At 43.5% G+C, this 18871-nt stretch overlaps 1 protein-coding gene across 2 annotated transcripts in view; it reads right to left on the bottom strand.

Moving 5' to 3' along the window:
• Positions 1-18871, bottom strand: part of PAPSS1 (3'-phosphoadenosine 5'-phosphosulfate synthase 1) — a 106819-nt gene that overhangs the window by 35172 nt on the left and 52776 nt on the right. For both annotated transcript variants that reach the window (XM_084872465.1, XM_084872466.1), the window contains exons 9-10: positions 16408-16543; positions 5335-5603 (exon numbers count right to left, since the gene is read on the bottom strand). In XM_084872465.1, coding sequence (XP_084728591.1) covers positions 5335-5603; positions 16408-16543 — 405 coding nt within the window. The remainder of the gene's footprint in view (positions 1-5334; positions 5604-16407; positions 16544-18871) is intronic.

Here is an 18871-nt window from a genome sequence, read left to right as displayed (position 1 = left end):
TGAGAGCCAAATTTGTTAAACTTAATTTTCTAACACCACTTCTTCAAAATAGACTCACCCAGGCCGTGGTATTTTGTGGAATAGCCACACTGAATGGGGCCAAAGAGCTGCATGTGGCTCTAAAGCCGCAGTTTGCCGACCACGGCCCTAACTGGTTTGTCTCAATGTATAGAGTGTTGGCCTGCGAACTGAAGGGTCCTGGGTTCCGTTCCAGTCAAGGGCACATGCCCAGGCTGCAAGCTCGGTTTCCAGAAGGGGGCATGCAGAAGGCAGCCAGTCAATGATTCTCTCTCATCATTAATGTTTCTCTCCCTCTCTGAAATCAATCAAAATATATATATATAATATTTTTTAAATCTACTTTGCCCATTATAATCACTGACCTGCTCAGAGCTGCACTGACCTCATCATTCAATGGGAATAAAACCCATCTCATGGAGCTGCTGTGGGGAGGAGGTTATACAATGGATGCAAAGAATCTGTTCAATGAGTGACACATTAACAGGCACTCAAAAAGGAGTTAATTTTATTTTCCTTTATTTATTATTAATTTTCGTATTTTTATGTACTATCAAACACCAAAGAGCATTCCAAATCAGAGGATATATCCTCTGATATGAAGTTTGTTAGGGAGAAGGTCATTCCAGGCTCTCTGTCCAAACCAAAATTCTAGGACTTCACACTGAGAGGCAGCTTTGAGGTGTAGGCAGCCCCCTTGATGTGGGGACAGAATCCTAGGAATATTAAGAACTTGCAGCAAAAGTACTTTGTGGGTGTTTTTAAGGCAGCTGATGCTAATCACCATGTGCTATCACAAGCTACACAATGTGCTAACTGATGTACATTATCCCATTCACTCCTCACAACACAAAAACAGTTGGATATTAGTAATATCTAACTGAGGTAGATATCATAAGAGTACAAAAAGCAAGAATACAGGCACAACTAGTTTTATTGCACTTTTCTTTACTATACTTCACAGATATTATGGGTTGTTGTTGTTGTGTGTGTGTGTGTGTGTGTGTGTGTGTGTGTTTTCATGAATTGAAGGTCTATGGCAACCCTATGTTGAGCAAGTCTATCAGCGCCATTTTCCAACAAGATCAGATCATGGTTAGCATTTTTAGCAATAAAGTACTTCTTAATTTAGTTATGTACACCGGGGTTTTTTTTTAGACATAATGCTATTGTACATTTAATAAACTACAGTATAGTGCAAACATAACTTTTCTGCATAGTAGAAAAAAAAATATTCATGTGACTCTTTATTGTGATATTAAATTGTGGTGGTCTTGCAATTATCTCTGAGGTATGCCTGTACAGATTGTATAAAGAATATCATAACCCACAGCTCTAGGCTATGATAATCAAAAAATAAGTGAGAGCCACTATACCAGAGATTCCCCCTCTAATGAATGTCAGTAGGGCCATCCTAAGTCACTATTTTGGCACATCTATAGAAGATTTTTAAGAATCTGTTTCCAGACTGTTTTCAAATAATATATGACCACATAATTTTTTTTATGACTACTACATATTTTCTCACGCAGTACTATTATATCCTATATAATAAAAGGCTAATATGCAAATCAACCAAATGGCAGAACAACCGGTCACTACGATGCAGACACTCAAGGCAGGAGCTGCCCCCTGGTGATCAGTGCACTCCCATAGGAGAAGCATCGCTCAGCTCATGACGGGAGAGCATAGAGCGGTGGCAGGAGCCTCTCCCACCCCCGCGGCAGCGCTAAGGATGTTCAACTGCAAGGAGCGGGCCTAAGCCATCAGTCAGACATTCCCCAAGTGCTCCCAAACTGTGAAAGGGTGCAGGCCAGGCTGAGGGACCCTCTCCCCCACCCACCCAGAGTGCACAAATTTCATGCACTGGGCCTCTAGTAATAAAAACATGCTGTGGAAGTTAAATGCATGGCCCTGCGGCCATACAGTCTATAGACTCCTATGTGACCTTGAACTACTTTTTGAGTCTCCGTTTCCTCACCTTTAAATTGAGAGCAGTAATAGGACCTCCCCTCGGTTTGTTTTAAGGATTAAGTTAGCTAATACATGTAAAGAACCTGAAATATGCCTGACAAATACAGTAAGAGTCCAATAAAAGTGAGCTTATTATCCTCTTATTTCTCAATCACTGTATTGGACAACTCATTTACCATGCTCCATTTCCTCTTCAGGTTCAATAAAAACATTTTTGCAATTGCTTTAGAAATAGTAAAAGTATTACAAAGTGCTTGGCCAAATAGTCTAGGCTAAAGGACAGAAATTGCTAAAATAAAATAAAAAATACAGGTAACGAAATACACTGCAGATGGAAGTGTAAAATACTCCCACCCACAGGAAAACTGACTGACAGCATGCACTGAAGCTGAACAAATATAAACCCACGACCCAGCAATGGTATTGCAGGTGCACCAACAGCAATGTGCATTAACACTTCCACACCGGCACTACTCTTAACAGCAAAAAACTGGAAACTGGCCAAAAGCCTATCACAGGGAACACTCCACAGTTCTGAGAATGACTGACCTCCAACTAACTACATACAGCAATAAGGGCCAGTTTCACAAACAAAATGTAAAGTGAAAGAAGCCAGACACGAGAGAGTATAGAATTCTAGCTGTAAAAGGTGTTAGAACAGGCAGGACTGGATGCTGGGATGCACCGCCCATGCCCTCCTTGGGAAGGAAAGATCACCCCCAGCTGCTCGGTGCTCTGCCAGCACACACCAGGCAGCTGTCCACCCGCTTTAGAAGCTGCCTCTCAAAAAGCAGCAGCCCCAAGGCCCGCCCCTTCCTGAGAAGCCAATCACTGGTAAAAAAAAAAAAGGGGCTATAAGCAACAATTTCTTATGCAACTTGGAAGATCTCTGAGGGCCTTTCCAGAACTCCACAGGGGATCAACGAGGCTTCCACTAAGACTGAATCACAAATCAGCTTTTCCACTGCCCAACCCTGCTCTCTTTCTTTCCCTTCCCTTCCATCATCACTGACCCGAAGTACTCTCCCTAATAAATGTCCTGAACCCTAATCTCGCTCTCAGAGTCTGTTTCCCAGAGTATCCAAACTACAACCAAGCAAACTGGATCCACGATGTGAGAGGTGAGGGCAGTGATGACAGGGGGGAAGGGCAGGTAATGCAGAGGAGGGGGAAGGAAGAACTTCTGGGGTGTTGTAGTAGTCTTTTCAAAAACTATGGGTGCTAGTTGTATGAATGTGACCAAATGGGATAAATTCATTGTACTATAATTATACTTTAATATGAAATAAAAGGAAAAATAAAAGAAAAACTAGGAAATGATCAGAACGGGATAGAACCTTAAAGAACATTCAGCCCCTTGTGCATCCCTTAAATAACCATTTACTGGGAACTTAGCACAGCCCAGAGATGGCTAACCCAAGATCAAAAGCCAGCTGGTGGCAAACCAGGTCCACAGCCGTGCCTGGCCTCCTGGACAACAGGCTTCTCCTCCTTTTCCCAAACCATGTTCTCACGGGCAACAATGGGAGTCAAATCTGAGGCCACCTGCAACCAGCCTGCCAGCCAGGCAGTTTTGCCTCGCAAGGAGGAAGATTACCAGGTGAGCCAAAATGCAAGCACCAAAAGGTACATAAGGTATCTTCAACTTTGAGTCTTCTGTAGACACATATCCTGCTCTGAAATCAGAAGACATGAAAATCTTCCTAATGTAGATAAAACAGCATGCTTGACTCTCAAGAAAGGATTCATTACAGCTGGCTGCATTTATTATTTACCTATCCCCTCACTCCCACCTTCTAAAAAGCAGTTGTTCATTTAGTTAATAAAATGTCCTCTCTCTTCTCCTTTTAGAGAATAAGAAACACAAAGAGGAAAAACATGCCCTGAATAGGGAAGATAAATTCCTTCACTTTCCTATCTGGCTCTTAATGAGGTTTCTATCATTACCCATTTCTGATGCTAAATTCATTTGGGTCATTTCCTCATTGAAAACCATTCATCCTATAATTTTGGAAAACTTCAGACCAAATGATTCCCTTTAGATGACAATGATGATGGTGATGATGGAGATAGGACCAAAGAAGAGATTGGGGTACTATTGCAACAGAATTGTTACTTTATTTCCAAAACAATTTTAGTTTTTCTCTGAGATGTAAAAACTAAAGGTTGTGAGTGATCTCTAGGAAACTCAAAGGTCTATCCCTACCCAATATTCATGAGCATTGTGTAACAACAAAGAGGGGAGAATATGAGTTTTACCTGCATTACTTTGGCTGGATCCAAGAGAAGAAGAAATCTTCCAGCATATGGTGACTGTTGATTTTTGTTTGCCTGTTTTTCTTGGAAAGAGGTAACAGAGCATACAGCCCCATAACTAAGCTCCAATCAAAATTTTTGGGCTTGATCCCAAAAATAACTAAACATGCTTGGGTTTCCTTTGAAGCTTTTCTTTCTTTCTTTCTTTCTTTCTTTCTTTTTCTTTCTTTTTTTTAAGAAGAAAACATCACAGAGGAGTATGTACAACTAAATTATTTGACCCTTTCTAAAAGGGTTTGTCCCCCAGATAAATGTGACTAAGAGTTGAAAAAGAATAACATAAGAACATGCCTTCTACTCTTTAGCTTGAAAGCCCAACAAGAAGCTGGCTAGGAATTTCCCACTGTTTTTTAGGTCTTTCATTCATTCAACAAAAATTTTTTGAAAGCCTACACTACCTTCCAGCAAAAATCTATTTAAGTTCTCCCTATATAGAGATATAAAAATATCTCAAATTATCCCTTCTCCCCCCTTAGGAGAATGCTAGAACCCTCTCCCACTCAAATCAAGAAGCAATTTTGCACCCTCACTCCATTATGCTCCAGTCCTTCACAAAAGAACAGACGAAGAATGTTCCCTGTCTGTTTTTCAGACATTCTTCCTATTCAAATGCTGTTGGCCCTTCCAAAATTCAGAAGAAGAAAAAAATCAGAGCAAATCTGTTTCCTGGGAAGAGTGACTCAGGACTTAGTCAAAGGGATGAGATAGGTGCTATTGGAGCTGTGTCTGTACCGTGGTCAGCAGTTACATTCTGTGTCACATCTTTCCAAACTCACCAAGCCCTTTATCTACAAAGAACTTGTTCCACAACTGGGACCACGGACTGCAACAAGAGCGAGAGGAGCATGCTCCTCCCTACCCACCTTCTCCCCCTTTAGAGAACATCTCTGATAGAGCAGGAGAGCCCTCCGGGCACACTCAGTGTTTGCAATGGACACACAGATCCGACGGGTCTGTGGCTGACTCTAGCTGTGTTCATGAGAGTGGTCTCCACACTGCTGCATGAAAATCTGAAAAGCAGTCTACCTCGGTTGGTCCAGCATACATCATGGGAGACGGGAAGATGGCCACCACCGTTGTTTCAGGATTCAGGACGCCTTCCTCCAGCACGGCAGCATGCTGCTTCATTCGCCACATCAAAGGAACGTCGTCATCCTTGGTCCAGCCACCCAGAGGGTGCAGGAGGAGAACAGGGCGCCGGTAGCCCCTCTCTAGAAGCTGTTTATGGGTGTCCTGCATTAGTAGAGCATGTCCGTTGTGCACTGGGTTGCGTAATTGAAATGCAAAGACAGCATCTGAAAAGAGAATTTTCAGAGTTAGAGGAGCATGTTTCTAACAGATGACCTTGCAAAAGATAAACAATTCTTGAAGCCTGATGCTTAGGATTAAGCAAGCACGCATTCTCGGAATTAAAACGGGTGAAAACATGTACTGCTCTAACCACGCCAACATGACCTGCACTTCTACTAATATCCCAAGTTTGAGGATGTGTCATAACATTGATGGGTTTATAACAATCACTTTCTGCATTCATGGGAAATTTGAGAACAATCATACTCTCAGGCCCTGACATCCTGGTTCAGCTGCTTACGTGGATATAAATTCTTGGTCTTTGCCTTAATGACCCACCAGGCCAATCCCTCCATAGCAGCAATCGCCAACCTTTCGGACCTCACGGACCACCAGTGGCCCTCGGACCACCGGTTGGCAAACGCTGCTCCATAAGACCTAAGACACTTCTTTATTAAAAGAATACGGTAAGGTGGAGACATTTATAATTCAAAAAATTTGTTTGCTATCCAAGTATGTGATTACTTGCTTGACTGGAACCTATCTGGCTTTGTGATGCCAGGTTGGGATTTTGGATTATAGCTAAGCAACACCAATATCCCTACAGGGGCCATTGCTATTACCCAAACAATAGGAACTGCTAGATTCATTAGACTGATTAACTCTGTATCTCGGGCTTACAATCCTGGCTTTATCCCTACATGGGGCTTCCTATTAGGAGACCTTTCTGAGAAGACATGGTTCTTTGGGGTCACAGAGCAATCTCACAGGAGAGAGTAACAACCTGACAGAGGAGGTCTGATACTGCCTTCACAACCCCTGGCACAGAGCCATGTTCATCCAAGCCTGACTCAGAGAGAGGCACGTCCTACCCTCCCCTGATAATGGTAAGCCAAGCAGTACAACATCAACGTCCTCTCCAATCTGTTCTCCATTCTAACCCATTTCTATCCCATGACAAAATCCCAGGAGGGAAACTGTGGCCCCTATTTAACTAGGGTTTTTTGGGGCACAACCTCTGATATTCTAAGATTTACAGCATTATGCTTTGAAGTTCCTTTTATATGACAATAAAATTATTCCAAGACCTGCTGCTCAACATGAGCTGAAACATCCTTTGTGTTATGAAGAAAGTGCTCAAAGAATGACAGGGGCACGTCAAAAGGATAAAGTAGCCAGTCTGGCGAACCCAGAACAAGTTAAACATCCAAGTAAATAATAGTAATGGATCGTACCCAACAGAGTAAAACAAGAATCTGTGAGTCCCTAAGAATAAAAAAAAATGAATAACCAATGGGGAGAAGTGGAAATTCTACCTCATGGTAGAAAGTCAACTAATAAATGTAAAAGAAATGAAGGGATTAGAAATTCACCATCTGACAGTTTTTGTATTGTGCTAAAACTAGCAGGTAAAAATCTGATGACAACAGAATATTTATGGTCTAAAAATCTCTCCCCCAAAATACTTGTAAGTATAAAACAATTTGCTAACTTTACAGCAGAAAAAAACTGGCAAACACAATCTTAAGTGATAAAAACTAACTTTAAAAAAGGTGAACCTCATCTGTAACAGAACAAATCAGAACTGTGAGCCACCCAATATGAAGCACAAACTCTCCTCCCGGCGAGCGTTTCCGCAGTGAGGGAGTGAGCTCAGTGCGGGACAGGCAGCTGTGTCCTCTCTAATCACGAACAGGAGTCTATCTCTGAACATGACCCTTGGTTAATGCATCTCAGGTGTATGAGGACTACATTCCTAGACTTCAATCAGGTCAAATCTGACTTTGTAAAATCGCCCTTTAGCACGGTTATTTATATGACAGGATGTGCAAAAGGAAACATAAAAAAATAAATTCTGTCTCACATACACATATTTCACAAATTCTAACAATTTATCTACCTAGGCTTTCTTTCCAAAAAGAATTAATCTAGCTCCACACTGGACATTTAACAGATAAAGTTAAGATGGATGACTTATTAAAAGTTCACATTAGAAACATATAAAGGATTTTGCTGCCAAAATGCCTTCCAGGTATAATTCTTTCCTTACTATCAGTTGAACTCAGAAATCCCATGACCACATTTGATCTGTCTGCCCATTTTTTTCTTGCCAACAGAACCAGGTCTTTCTTAAGTTTCTGGTCTTTTCAATTCCTTATCACTATATATCAATGAATTATACAAATGGCTGTAACCGTCTGTAGTTCCAGGCTGTATTTTCACCTCGACCTTTTGGTCTCTCCACTAAAGAACTTCCGTGAATGAACCCTGTAGTCAGAGCATCTGATCCATTGGGAGCTACACTCCCAGGACACTGTCCCAATGAACATAGCCCAGTGTGCATCACTATTAAATTTTCTTTCATCAATTTTCCATCAAAAATAAAAGAATAATGGGCCATTATGAACCTGGGGCCACTAATACAACAATTTTCATTATGTCTCATGTAATTGCCATTTTCTAAAAAGCAATGATTTCCCTGTTTTCACACCATAATCAGTATAAAATATTTGCCTTCTCACTTATAATTCCTTATGGCTTAGTTTCAGACTGCTTTACCTAAGATCATGTTTAAAAATAGGTGGTGATCTACAAATGACTGAAATTTTAATATTAACACTTATGATTTCCATTTCTTTCTAGCCCTCTGTACCTGTTCCTGGGAAAGGATAAGGTATTCCATAATCTTGACTTATAGAAAGTACACTGCAAAGCTGCTGACACCATGAATAAAAGCACACTTTTTCCTTAAAGAGCCAGAATGAATGCTTTAGGCTTTGCAGGCTATGGGGTTTCTGCAGCAACTATTCAGCCCGCTATTCTGGTGGGGGGGGGGGGGGGGGGTGGAGGGGGGGGAGCCACAAACAATGCATAAACTAATGAATGTGGCAGGTTCACAATAAAACTTTATTTACAAAGAACAGCAGTGGGCCAAACTTGGTCTGCATGCTATATTTTGCTAAATGAAATGTGACTGATAGAAGTAAAATCAGTATTCTAACCAAACTAACTGATGTGAGCCAAACTGTGGACGCAGAAAAGCTGAGATAGATGTGTGTGAGGAACACAGGATCATCCATTCTGCCACAGATATATATAAAAGCTGACAGAAGATGATCACATAAAATATCAAATGCCAAGTAAGACAGGACACAATGGGACCAAAAGGGGTTGTGAGTTAACTGGTAGTGTCTTACAGAAAATGATAATGGCACTGTGCAAGACTGATGGGCAGGGCAGAGAGTAAGTGGGTAGAGTGAAGAGACAGCAAAATGAGAAGATGATTATTGCTGAGGAACATGTTCCCACAATTCCATATAAAGTAAGACTTCCACCAACTCTCCCATTCTCTGCAGGGGACTGATGTGGCGGGGGCCTCCCTTTTCCACATCCCACACGGAAAGAGAGATGAACGAACCGGTTCTAAGTGGAGGCAGCCAGGGATTGAGAAATAATGGAAATAAAGAGAGAAGACACAGAGGTAGATTTAAAGCTGGGAACTGGGTGGGCCGCCATTCTGTCTGCTGGAGAGATAGGAAGATGACGAGGTGACCCCTCCCAGCGCATTTATTTTATACCCAACACTGAGAAGTAACACCAAAACTTAGGATCAAAGGAGCTTATGTGCATTCTTAAGTAGGCCCTCCCTTGCCTGAATTTACATATCTAGACCCGTCCTTGCCAACACCTGGGCTTGGTATGAAGGCCAAGCTGATTACACTTTCTGCCATCTTGGGGAAATGTGTATCTGAGCCTCAGCTCTGCCAGTTGTCTTGGACTCAGCTGACAATTTAAGGAAAATGCCCATGTGCCTTCCCAGGCGCCCCTCTCCCATGCTCTCCACCCACTCAATCTACTCCTCCCCCAGGACCCAGACAGGCTCCTCTGGCAGACCACAACCTACACACTGTGAACGGGGTGAGCCCTACTATGACAACAGCGAAGACAGGCAATGCCCTGACCCCTAAGCACTCTCCCCATCCTGCTCCCAGCAGCCTGAGGCCCCTGAGCAGGGCCCTGTGTTAGCGACTAGTAAATCTGCGTCTGCTGACCAGAACCCGCCCTACACCCCAGATCATCTCACCACTCCCTCTTAGTGCCCCAAGTACACTTCAGGTTGGATTCCTCACAGCCTCCTGTGCATCGCTGGTCCTCCTCCACACCCTCGGGGAGCACAGTCCCATCACTCATCTCAGAGACTCAGATCCCTTATCCCTTCCTCACCCTCACCCTCCGCGGGCGATGAAGCACGTGTGCCCTAGATCTCATCAGAAGCTCTACTCCCTCACTACCGATGCACCGCAGGCCTGCACCACCTCTTCACAAAACATGTCCACGACCTGGCCTTCCTCCCTCCGCACCCTGAGACAGGGCAGGGAGTAGACAATGTGGGGCAAGATGAAAAAGCCACCGTAGAGATGCTGTCCTGAGGCAGAGTGAAACCCATCCTGCCCCCAGGAGCGTCCAATCTGGTCAGAGGAGGAGAAGCCAACGTTCACCAACCAGAAAATAAGCCCATGGGCAAAGGAAAATACACTTCCTTCAACAGCAACAGGCGAAATTAGGTCTTTGTTTTCAGAGGGTCAGTCTGGTGACTGTGTGAAGGATAAATGGAAGAGCAGGACTGGATTCATTCATTCAGCCAATTCCTTCCTGCTCCGTCACGTGGCACGAAGCTCCTGCCAAATCCAAAGGACACGTTCCTGTTTTAAATGCTCTTGACCTCTCCGCTGCTTCTCACATAAAAACAAAACAAAGACAAGGACAACAACAACAAAAACCACTTTCCTAGTTGCTCTCCTTGCCCATGCATTTTTACACAGTCCTCATCAGGTATGCGTGGCATTTTATATTCTGCTTGGCCGTTTTGGTGCAATCACCTGTTACTGACATCCTGTAGGACCTCTCAGAGCAGCAAGGCTCACCACTGCGACCGAAGAAATTCTTTCTCCACACACTCTTCCAGAAATTCACCCTTCGCCTGGACCCAATTACTCTGCACACAGATGGCTCCTGTTAGTTGCATCTCTGAGTCCTGACCTTCCAATTCAGCAGTTTAGAGGTATCGCTGAAACCATTGCAAGATATATTGCTCATTACTGCCCTGCATCCCCTTGTTTCTTCCACCTTCACTATTACTGTCACATCACAAGCCAGACGCAGGTCTAGCCCCCAAAACCCATTGCTTTGGCTGTATTTCATGTCTACATAGAGGAAGAGCCAGTAGTACAGGTGTCCCCTCTTCCTCAGCTTAAACACCATCTGCCCAGGAGCCAGCACATCATGGAAAGAAGAACAATCTGCCCGTTTCCTTCTAGCAGAGAAAAGAGAAGAAGGAAGTAGAGAAGGTACTTCTGAGCAAATGTTGTGTGGCAGGCAAGCAAACAGCGGCCATGAGCATCTCCTGATGGTGGGAGGAGGGCCAGCACCGACTCCCTGGAGAGTGCAGAACTCAGGTCGCCTAGTCGAACGCCAGGGCATCAAACCCAGGGGGCACCATGCAAAGAACCCAGGTTGGACCCCAAGTCTGCAATTTCTCGGCTGAGTGCCTGCCCATGGACAACTTCGGCACTCCAGGCGGGACCGTTTTGAGTAACAAATAAGGTGATGAGCAAGAAAGTGCTTCTAGCTCCTCGTCACCCTTCCCCCCAATTCCTCAGAACCGTGCTTCCCCGGCCAGAGCCCTGGTATGCATCCCAGCCACTAAGCCCATGATTACAACAGCTTCCTGCTTCCCCGCTTTCAACTTCTGTGCGACATTGTCCTACAAACAGCATAATTAATAAGCTTCTTCTCCCAGCCCTACTCAAGCTTTAATATTTACCACATTATTTACTCCAAAGCTCTCAAAACAGGCACTTCTGCTTTCCTTGAATCAATAAAGTAGCTAAACAAGAAGTATTGATAATTGTCAGGTTGTTAGAGAGGGGTGTATGTGTGTGAGTGTGTGAGTGTGTGTGTGTGTGTTGTGTGTGTGTGTGTGTTTGTGTGTGCACGCGCACATATGACATTTAAAGTGAGGTTTTGTGGAAGTTTTTTGAAGAGAATTTGAAAGAAGGCTTTGATCTCCCTTGCCTCTCTCCAGACTATCATAAATTAGTAGTATTTATTTTACTGAAACTGCTTCTGAAGGGGGGAAAAAATCAATAAGACATAGGCCATTTGAGTAAATATAAACACTAATTAGAATTCTTCACAAACAGGTACTCTTAATCCAAAGTATGCAGCCATAAAATGTTTTTCATTCTTAAGACTAGAAATATTTTCATTTTCATTTTTTTAATATATTTTATTGATTTTATACAGAGAGGAAGGGAGAGAGATAGAGAGTTAGAAACATCAATGAGAGAGAGTCATCAATCAGCTGCCTCTTGCCCACCCCCTACTGAGGATATGCCCGCAACCAAGGTACATGCCCTTTAGAAATATTTTCAAATAAAAATAAGGATATATGTGGAATATAAACCTTTTGGCAACTGGGCTCTGGGCTGCTTCATATCAATTCTCTGTCCTGTGCTTGCATGTGTGTTTTGTGTGCATGTATGTATGTACATGTGTGTGCAAGTGTGCACTGTGTGTGCACATGTGTGTGCATGCCTCCAAGATGGGAGACATTGGCAGGCAACCAGAAGATGACGGGAGACAAGCTTTGCAGGAGCTCTTGCACCATTAGCATGCTGCCTCAGCACTGTGACTCCGGCTGTGCCTACATCCCCTACCACTAGCTTCTGCCCCACAGCCCCTCCTCACAGCCACAGCTCCTCTTCCCAGGCTTGGAAACAGTTCCCTTCCCGTGCCCTCTCAGGAGCGGTAACACTACCCTAAACTGTGTTCCCTGGATGCTAAGACATTCCTGTGAGTTCCCTTAACCCTGACCATCCTTCTTTAAACACCTGCTTTGTTAAATTATGTTCAGAGGTCCTCTGCATGTGCTCCGACTTGACTGAGTCTCTCCTTACCCAACCTCAGGCCACACTCTCTCCAGCTCACGCCATTCAAGGTCAAGAAAGCCAAGTGCCCTCAAAGACAGACCACCTGCGCAGCCTCAGCTCTCATTCATCATTCCCAACGTGGCCTAAGATATCCATCTAATGGCCCAACCCATTCATTTAAAATAGACTTTTTAGTTCAGCAGCTCTAAGCTTTCTTAGATTTATTCAGCCCTGTGCTACCACATACTAGCCTGAAGGAAATTATGTCAACTTTTTCCTTTGCAACCTGGCAGGCACCAGTGTTCTGTGTGTAATAAATAAATACCACACAAAAAAGCTTAAAAATAATTCAAATATTTCCTTGGCTTAAGTGAAATTCATTCTTTCTTTCCAAGATAGAGATCAAGCACCAGTGGTTCAAAGAACCTGCCATCTGGAATCATGTCACCTTGCGACCACTGTGTCGGTGTTAAAGACCTCTCAACCCTTCCAGCTACAGGATGGGCCGAACAGCAAAACCAATCATGTCAATGTGCACAAGACGACAGCCCAAAAGGGGCGATCAAAGTTCTTTTAACACTGGGAAGGAGAAAGAGAGAGGTAAGAAAAAATCCCCAAGTAAGAGAAAAAATAAATATTCCTTGTTTTCTCTCCCTTGAACTACATTTCATATCCATCAGCAGATGACTTATTATGGTTTCCTAACAGTGACCAAGAACTACAAAGGAATCTCCTCTGCCTGTTGCTTATTTGCCTTAGTACTAAAATGGAAAAGTAAACAAACTAACACTCCACCATCTTTGTTGTCTAATGCAAGGCTAATAACTGGCTCTTAGCTACTCTAAACAAAGTTGCAATCACTCATTATGCAATAAATTCTCTAACTAATTTAAAATGTTTGGCTCACTAAAGACTGTAAAACAGATGTCATATTAAAGTCCCTAATTATGAATGATAATTCCTTGATAAGGCTCCTCAACCATGCCAACAATTAATCTACTAAGGTGAATTTTATTTTATTTTTATTTTTATTTTTTATGTGCCTCAGGCATGAACCAGCTCTGGCCACCGACACAGGCATCAAGCTAGGATGAACTAAGGACTGTACGTCTGCTTTGCCCCTGACTGATATAAGACCAACACCACCAATCAGGTGTCTCCTTGCCCATTGCCATGGGGTTACTAAGGTGAATTTTAAATATGAATTCAAATTTTGGCAAAAAATTAAAGTAAATGAGGTTGTCTCAGCAAGTCCTCCATTAACATGTCCCCATTCACCAGAAAAAAAAAAAGAAAAAAGAGAGAAAAATATGCACATTTTTTAAAAAAAACAAAAAAACTATCAGATGCTTCTGGTTGCAAATAAGACCCAATCAGAAGTGCCCGCAATAATTCAAACATGCATTAGGTCTTTGAGCAAGAAGTCCAGAGATAGAGGAACCCAGGATTGGATCACAAACTCAAACAGTTCAGATTCTCACAGATCCTCAGGAGTGCAAAATGACTGCCAGAGCTCCGGACAGTGCACCGTCACACGGCAGCAACCTATGCACTTCCCGCTTGGAAGGGAAGGACGGGAGGAGATGACTTCAGTTGTAAGCCAGTTTCTTGTCAGGAATGAAAACCTTACCTACCTCTCAGTGGGCAGAACAGACTCAAACACTGACCCTTAATCACATACTGACCAGAGAGTGAGGTGCCATCCCTGACTTACATAAAGATATTCCCTGTGACTGGGCCCAAAAAATGTTAGAAACAAACAAAATAAATAAGCTGTTGTACAGGTAAGCAGCAAATGTAGCTTTCAGAGACTATTTGAGTACAAGTAATTTAAGCCAAATATTCGCTTCAGATTCAGAAGGGAAAAAATCAAGTTTGGAAAGGCTTGGGGAGAGCAATCCTACATTCAATAACCTACGGCCGTGGTCGGCAAACTGTGGCTCGAGAGCCACATGCAGCTCTTTGGCTCCTTGGGTGTGGCTCTTCCACAAAATACCATGGTCTAGGCAGGTCTATTTTTAAGAAGTGGCATTAGAAGAAGTTTAAATTTAAAAAATTTGGCTCTCCAAAGAAATTTCAATAGTTGTACTGTTGATATTTGGTTCTGTTGACTAATGAGTTTGCCAACTACTGTCCTACGGGAACCAAGCAGGAGCTGTGATGAAGGAGGCACGCTGGGTGGGAACTGTGGAGCTCTGAAGAGGGTGTGTGTGGCCTCCAGTTCTTGATCTTATTTTCAAATATTAGCAAACTACAGCAAAACTTAAAAATACACAGACGTTCTTTTTCTAACCTTCACAAAAACACAGATAAGGCTAGCTTCCTTCACATAACAGAAATTAGGACCTGAACCACTTACCATGTACCAGGTATTGTTTACAGTGCCTTAGACATCTCATTTCACTCTTTAAAATAAAATCCTATGCATTAGTACTATCATTGCCCTTACTCTTACAACGAAGGGAACTGAGCCTTAGAAATGAATGCAATTTCCCACAACCACATAACTACTATGGTGGTGAAGCGGGGACATTGTACACAAGACTCCAAATGACCTGCTGGGATCTAGGGTTCAGAGAGGCTGGACACAACTGATGAAATGGGTGCTCTTGCCCTGATTCCTACAGTCGCTTAGGAGAGAACAAACACAGCTTGGAGGCCAGCTATTTCCTTAAAAAGCAACCATGTACACCTGATTTTTCTCGCCTTCTTTGCCTGATTTCTATACTACACAGGAAATATTTTTTTTAAACGCACAAAACAGCATTAACACTCAGGGCTTAAACATTTCTGTGGAGTGAGAATTAATTAGTAACGTGATTATAAGATGCTTCAAAATTCATCAGATCTTAAAAAAGCCTCCCAACTCCAATGAATGATTTTGTCCTACATGGCACCGTGGACTTGTGAGTATAGGGAGAGAAAGAGTATGGGCACACCAGTGTAAATACACCATTTACCTACCTCTATGTAAAAGACCTATGAGCAGCAGGTATCTGATATAAAAATTTTTAAAAAGCCTCTCCTAGGGTTTTTATAATATGTAATCTATAGGCTCTCTGCTCTTACTGTTCCACTCCATCCTAATCCAGAAATTTAAAATCATTATTAACCTACTTTTCAACAACCTTTTCTGCTATTTGTTGAATGTCTCTCTCTTTTCCACTGTGAGCTCCCGTCATGTACTTATGGACCTCTGTACTTGGTGAAAAACAACAAACATTTGTTGACTGAATAACAAACATGATAAAAGTTCTGTTTTCCTATTACTTTCTACAGTGACACAGTCCACTCATATAAGACATTCTGAGATATAAAGCACACTGATACGAATGAGCTCTTCAAAAAATTCCTCTTCCATAGTTCTATTCAGCTTTAACAGGAGAGTTTCATAATAAACAATTAAAAGATCAATTTGTTATTAGCATTCATCTTCCACGTAGCATACAAAATAATGTTAGATCCAATGATACTTTTCCTTACATATTCCAATTGCTACATTTACCTTTACTCATCATTCAGTGTTAGATTTATATATATAAAAGCCTAAGCAACCCACCAGTCGCAATGATGCACACTGACCACTAGGGGGCATATGTTCAATGCAAAAGCTGTCCCCTTGTGGTCAGTGCACACACAGCCAACCTCCAGCAGCCCCTACCTCAGCCAGCCAACCTCTTGTGGCCCCTCCCTTGCCAGCCAACCTCCTGTGACCCCAATAGTCCCCGATCACCAGCCAGGCTGAGGGACCCCACCCGTGAACGAATTCATGCACTAGGCCTCCAGTTATTAAATACTGGGGGGAAATCTACACTTTTCCCATCAAGAAAAAAATAAATAAATAGCCCCATATTAGGTATTTAGTTCCATGTTGTACCAGCATTCATATCTTTAAACTTCTGCTTTAGTTCAGAAGGAGTAAGACGATACTGATCAAGACCATCATTCCAATAAATTCGGTCCAAGACTTGAAGATCTCCTCCAATGAGCCAATCTCCTTGTTCCATAACCATCTAATGGGAAGAAAGAGAAAATAATTGTTTTAAATAGAAACCAAGAGAAAAATAAGAACATTGTTCTCATACAAGCTAGCTATGGTTATAAACCTTTACTTTCATCTCAAGGTCAATGGTAAGTACATTTAGCATAACAACTGAATTGGGATTGAAAATGCTACAGAATTAGAGTATCCTATATAATAAAATCCTAATATGCATATTGTTCAGTCAGGAATTCGACTGCTCGCTATGACGTGTGCTGACCATCAGGGGCGGCACAGAACATGGCAGGCACTGGGGACAGAGTGCTGGCAGCGGGCCCCAACGAGAGCAAAACCGAGGCGGGGTGGTGGAGCAGATGAGCAGGCCAAGGTGGGTGGGAGCAGGGGCCCATCACCCCCCCAATCGCCCTGCAGAGGCAGCAGTGGGGGCCCAGTCCCAATTAATCACCCCACAGGTGGGATGGTGGAGCAGGTAAAGGGGCGGCACCAGGCTACAGAGTGGTGCCAGGCAGGGCTGCAGGGCTGCGGGTGCAAGCTGGGGCCCAATTCCTGCAGACCACCCCAAGGGACCCCACCAATGCACGAATTTGTGCACTGGGCCTCTAGCATTCTATAATTTCTCAAAGGACTTTTGAAACAACTAGTCCATTTAAAAAGAAAGGGCAAACAAAACCAACATGAATAATTAAGACTTTTAAGTAATAAAAACATTATTTTCATTGTTGTATGTTGATTAACAAAAATTTGTAACCCTAGATTAGCCCCTATTTTGTGCTCTCCAATCCTAAACTTTTGAGCAATTAAAGTAATGATGACAGAGTTGGGCACAGAGTCATGCTTTCCAATCTCCACACCACCTCAAATTTCTTATCTTCTCTTGTCCTCTTTCCCTGCATCTGGAAAAGGAGATGCTATTTCCTAGGACGTGTCCCTCCCACAGAGCAGCTCAAGCTGGCCCTTCTCCCACAACTGCGGTTTATGTGCTAACGATGTTCCTGAACTGCTGCCGCCCCTTCCTGCCTGGTCTTCCCCACGAGAAGGTCCTTCCCCTCCCATCAGACCACTCATTCAACAAACATTTACTGAGCAACTGGTATGTGCCAGGGCTTCCACCAGGCACTGGGAAATACAGCAGGAAACGAGAGGGGGGGGGGGGGCGCAGGAGGGAGAGGGAGAGAAAGAGAGAGAGATATCTTCCTGCAATAGAGCTTATGTCACATAACGGAGACAGAGGAGCAACCAGAGAAATACCAGCTGGTACCGACACGAAAGGACAATGGAACACAGTGCCCTGGGCGTATAGTGAGTGACTGCGAAAAAGGAGGCAGTGAAGGCTTCTCTGAGGAGGGTAGCATTTAACCTGAGATGATGAAAAGGAAACAGCCATGAGGTAAAGCATTTTAGGCAGAGGGACAGCAAGTATTATACAACGTCCCGGAGCAGCAAAAGGCTTTGTCTCTGAGGAACAGAAAGAAAGTTAATGTGGCTGGAAGGTCAGGAAAGGTGAAAGCGAGGACAGGAGCAGAGGTAAGAGAGATCAGGAGCATCATGCAAGGCCACAGAGGCCCGTGGGTTTTATTCTAATTATAAGAGCCGTTTACTGACAACTTTGGAAGGATTTCCATTTTGAGAAGACACACTCTGCATGCACTCTGGCTGCTGGAGGAGAAAGGAAGGTAGTGGGTATGAGAGGACGCAGGACTCCAGCCAGGTGAGGAGCACCAGTCTAGCCTAGAAACCGGATAGCTCGGGCGGTTCGGGTGGGAGTGGAGCTGGGACTGGACATCCTGAGCAAGACTGCCCGGCTGCCGAAACCGGTTTGGCTCAGTGGTAGAGCATCGGTCTGCGGACTGAAAGGTCCCAGGTTCGATTCCGGTCAAGGGCATGTACATTGGTTGCAGGCACATCCCCGATAGGGGGTGTGCAAGAGGCAGCTGGTCGATGTTTCTTTCTCATCGCTGTTTCTAGCTCTCTATCTCTCTCCCGTCCTCCTCTCTGTAAAATATCAATAAAAAATATATTTAAAAAAAAAAAAAAAAAAAAAGACTGCCCGGCTAAGTTCCTCACAGCAACACCTGGTGGTCCTCTCATCCCCAAGCCTGCTGCAACCTCTTCGATTGTAGCAAGCATGCAGAGTAGCAAGAAGCACACAGAAGACCCAGGACAGACCTACCCCTGACTCGGGACTGCTGCCTATGCAGCTCTGGGCAAGCGGAGCCCACTCCAAGTTTGTTGAGGACAAAGAAATACACTGTCTACCTCCAAGGGTCACTGAAAGGACCAACTAACAGAAATGTGGTTTGAGAAGCATAACTGCATGCAAATGGTTATTATGACTGAA

Source organism: Pipistrellus hanaki (assembly GCF_964339955.1).
Source record: "Pipistrellus hanaki genome assembly, chromosome: 1".
NCBI classification, from domain to species: Eukaryota; Metazoa; Chordata; class Mammalia; order Chiroptera; family Vespertilionidae; genus Pipistrellus; species Pipistrellus hanaki.
The sequence above is the reverse complement of the archived record's forward strand: the minus strand, read 5'-3'. Positions and strand labels throughout refer to the sequence as shown.